Below are 3,560 nucleotides of genomic sequence, written 5' to 3'. Positions count from 1 at the left end.
CATTTTTGTCGGGTTTAGAGTGTCAACCGCAGACCAAAGCGAGGCGTGACATCATGACGAGCTGGGCGTGTGCATATTACAAGGGGGGGGCATATCTGGCATGCACCTACTTCTTGCAAGCCCATTTGTCTTCATGCGGTGTATTGATCATGAAAAAATTTTCGGTAGGACGAATTAGTGGATGTTGTGAAACAATTTTATTATATTTATCTAATTTTTGTTCCAATCTTTAATAGGATTGAGATTTCTTTTGACTGACTCTGTGTTCTCAATTTTGCCTTCAATGCACTTGTGTATTTTGCTTCCAGTTTAAGATGCGGGCAAACAATTAATGTTTAGTCATATATTTTGCAGGTTCGTGCATTAGAAAGGATTGTGAAATTTTTGCTCTGCTTATAAGTTCATAATATACCAAAAATTCAGCAATGATTCAACTGGCATTCAATGGCACGGAAGCAAATAAAAAAAATTGCTTGAAATTTTTACGGTTAGAAGTTAGTGGTCGTTCCTAATTGCACTTTAACTTTAACTTTAAACTTTATTTAAAAATCTTTCTATTCCTGCCTCAAAGCGTGGGCTGCCTCTTTGGTAGACTCAAAATTGAAAAGTGTTACTGAACTTACACTAAATTTTTGAGAAGAAAATTTATTGCCACTTATCAAGATGAACACTCGGAGTGTTTTCAAGGATAAAAATATCAAGTACAGTCCCCAGCAACAGCACATTCTGGACCTGCAGCTCCAGCACCGAAAACTCCTTGACATGTCACAACGTCGAGCCTCTTCTCCGGACGTCAACGCGACACCGATCTGCTGTCCACCCTCCATACTTCACCCACGAACAGAAGTAATGGCAGAAGCTCTATCAAATACTTCAGGTCCTACGGTCGATCTGCAGCCTTTTAGGAATCTGAATCCGTACTTGAAGCCAAAACGGTCGAATTCGCTACATAATTGCCGGAAAAACTTTTCCCGTAAGACAAAATTGCCTTCGAGGAGTAACTCCTACGACAACGAGGACCACTTCTACCACGAGATAGACTTCACCCCTCGTCCATCCAAAACATGTGGCAGCACCCGTAACATTTTTGGACAGACATCAACGAAAATAAATGTAACAACGAACAATTTTCTTCCGCAAAAAAGTAAAAAGATCCTTCCTCTGCGGAAACGTTCAAATATGACTTACCCACCTTATCCTGCTGCTCCTCAACCTGTTGTCAAGCGTCGCCTCTTCACGTCGCTTATCCTCGATACTTTCAATGGTTTTCGATGGGATGAAGACCCGTGTCTCTGGCGCCCACAGTCCCCTGGTTTAACTTGTCCCCACGACCCGAGGGGGAAAAGCGATGAGAGTTTAAATGCCGGGTCATGTTTCGTTGTTGGCCCGCCCATGAACTGTGATGACTGTAAACTTGACCAAACAACTCTTGAAAACCCCTATTCCTATGCCGGGGAGGGCATCGTCGCCCCTGCTGATGCAATTCGATCTCCTCTCGATTCCGACAGCTACATGGAATCTATCGCGTCGGAGAACATCTACGAAGAGATTCCGGATGAGTGGGAGGCTTTCAAAACAAACAACAGGAGGTCTTTGATCGAAGAGGTATTCGATGAATACGAACGGGTCAGAGCGCGTCGGATTCACTCTTCTCCAGACACGAGATTGGTCAGTAAACAGAAATCGGGGTCAATTGTTACTCTGGATTTCTCTTTCTTCGACTCGTCTGCTTCACCTGATTCTGGACTCAATTTATCCATGACTGGTACGGAACCCCCTATCTACGACGACGTGGGGCCTCCCACCGCGATGATCCGGCGAGGTTCTCATCCAGGCTTTAATGCTTCACATTTCCCGAACATATTGTCCGTTGACAGCCAGGAAAAGCCACCGATACCCAAACTCAAACGATGCGAAACTCTTGAATCTAATAATTTTCCATCTAGATTGGTAAATTTTCGACTCCGTTCCGGGTTGAAAAGTTTTCGTAAAAAATCTGCAAGTAAAGATCATGGAGGTGATCGTATTGATGGTACTGAGAAAAACAATCCAGCTCCTGCCATTGGTTTGAGGGTTGAGGGGAGTGATTCAAAAGGCGAGAGACTAGAACCTGGAAGCTCTACCGAACAAAACGTGGAGTCTGGTGACAATATCAGTGCTGTGGAAGAGAGGGAGTGGAGTGCTCGTGGTGTTGGTGATGCGAAAAGGACCAAGTTTAGTGTTGGCTGTGGCGGTGATGGTAGAATCGGAGACAAAGATAGGGAGAATGGAAGCGGTGACAGTGGCACTGAAGGTGGAATCGGTGCCACGGACAGAAGGAAGTGGAGTGCTGGTAGTGGCGGTGATGGTGGAATCGGTGCCACGGACAGTAGGAAGTGGAGTGCGGATATCAGTGGATGTATCAGCGAAACTGAGAGTTTGGACGGACTCAAAGAGATAGAGAGCTGTAAGGGCGAGGGTGTAAAGAAGGAGGGCTACCTCCGAGGACACCTGCGGTCGAGTGGTCGGGGCATCAGGAACACCTTTGACGGAGTGAGGGAGAAGATCGAGGGACAGGGCAGGAAGTTCCTCTTCAACATCAAGAAAGGTAATTAGTGCAATAATAATGATATTTCGCTATTCATGTACTGCATTAAATCCTATATAGTATTTTTTTGGTGCTTAGTGTTTTACTTTGTTAGAAGATTTGCTTACTTGAACAAGCTGAAATACCTGGCAAATTTCAAAGCAGCTCTAACCAATTTGGGCTGATGTAACACAGCGGCGTATGTTGATGACGCTAATGTTCTTCAATAATAAAGCACGAAATAAAACTAACCAGTTATTCAACCATCAGAAATAAAAAAAATCGTCCTATTTTAGCGTGCAGACAATGTCTTTCCTTGTCAATTACTGGCATTCCTGTTTGGCGCAAAAAGGGTAATCATTCCGCAGATTTCTAGAATAGTTACCCCTAATATTCAAGGGAAGAAAACTTTTAAGCTTTCACTGCGACAGTTTTCTTCGACTAAGGAGTAACTCTTATGCTTGTAGCGCCGCATGAGGCGTCAGGAGCTAGTAAAAAAACATCCCATGGTCAAAAATACGATTGCTTGTGTGCAATCAACACATGAAAATTATGGAACTGTTTTAATAGAAATTTGAGACCTAATTTTGTTCGTAAAATATCCGGCGCAATTCATTTAAATGAACTGACCATTAATTTTGAAAAGGTAAAGTATCGCTTAACTTTGCAATGATGAGAGAAATTCGACAACCCGACAACCCGACACCGGCATTGAGCTTCTTACCTTCCTTCACTCACTTTTATTTATTATCCAAAGTTTATTTGTTTGTCAAATTCCTGGCGCCGTAAACATATAAGCGCCTGAGGGTGTTATGACGAGAATAATCTGTGGACCAGAAGATTTTGTTCCCAAAATCTTAAAACTGTAATGAACAATAGTTAAATAATTACGTTAACTCAATTCTCCTCCTATATTTTTTTATTATTCGCATTTACCTCATTACTTATCAAATAAATTACTTTAACTTTAATTCTGTTCGAATATTCGTTTATT

At 42.5% G+C, this 3,560-nt stretch overlaps 1 protein-coding gene across 1 annotated transcript; it reads left to right on the top strand.

Annotated features, from left to right (window-relative positions):
• The first annotated feature begins 381 nt into the window (after positions 1-381).
• On the top strand, positions 382-2,595 carry LOC125178108. Its single transcript, XM_047881151.1, has one exon. The coding sequence runs from the start codon at positions 664-666 to the stop codon at positions 2,593-2,595; it is 1,932 nt and encodes a 643-aa protein (XP_047737107.1). The 5' UTR covers positions 382-663.
• Positions 2,596-3,560: the final 965 nt, after the last annotated feature.

Source organism: Hyalella azteca, unplaced genomic scaffold (genome assembly GCF_000764305.2).
Source record: "Hyalella azteca isolate HAZT.00-mixed unplaced genomic scaffold, Hazt_2.0.2 contig7194, whole genome shotgun sequence".
Taxonomy (NCBI): Eukaryota; Metazoa; Arthropoda; class Malacostraca; order Amphipoda; family Hyalellidae; genus Hyalella; species Hyalella azteca.
Note: the sequence above shows the minus strand (reverse complement) of the source record. Positions and strands in the feature narration are given on the sequence as shown.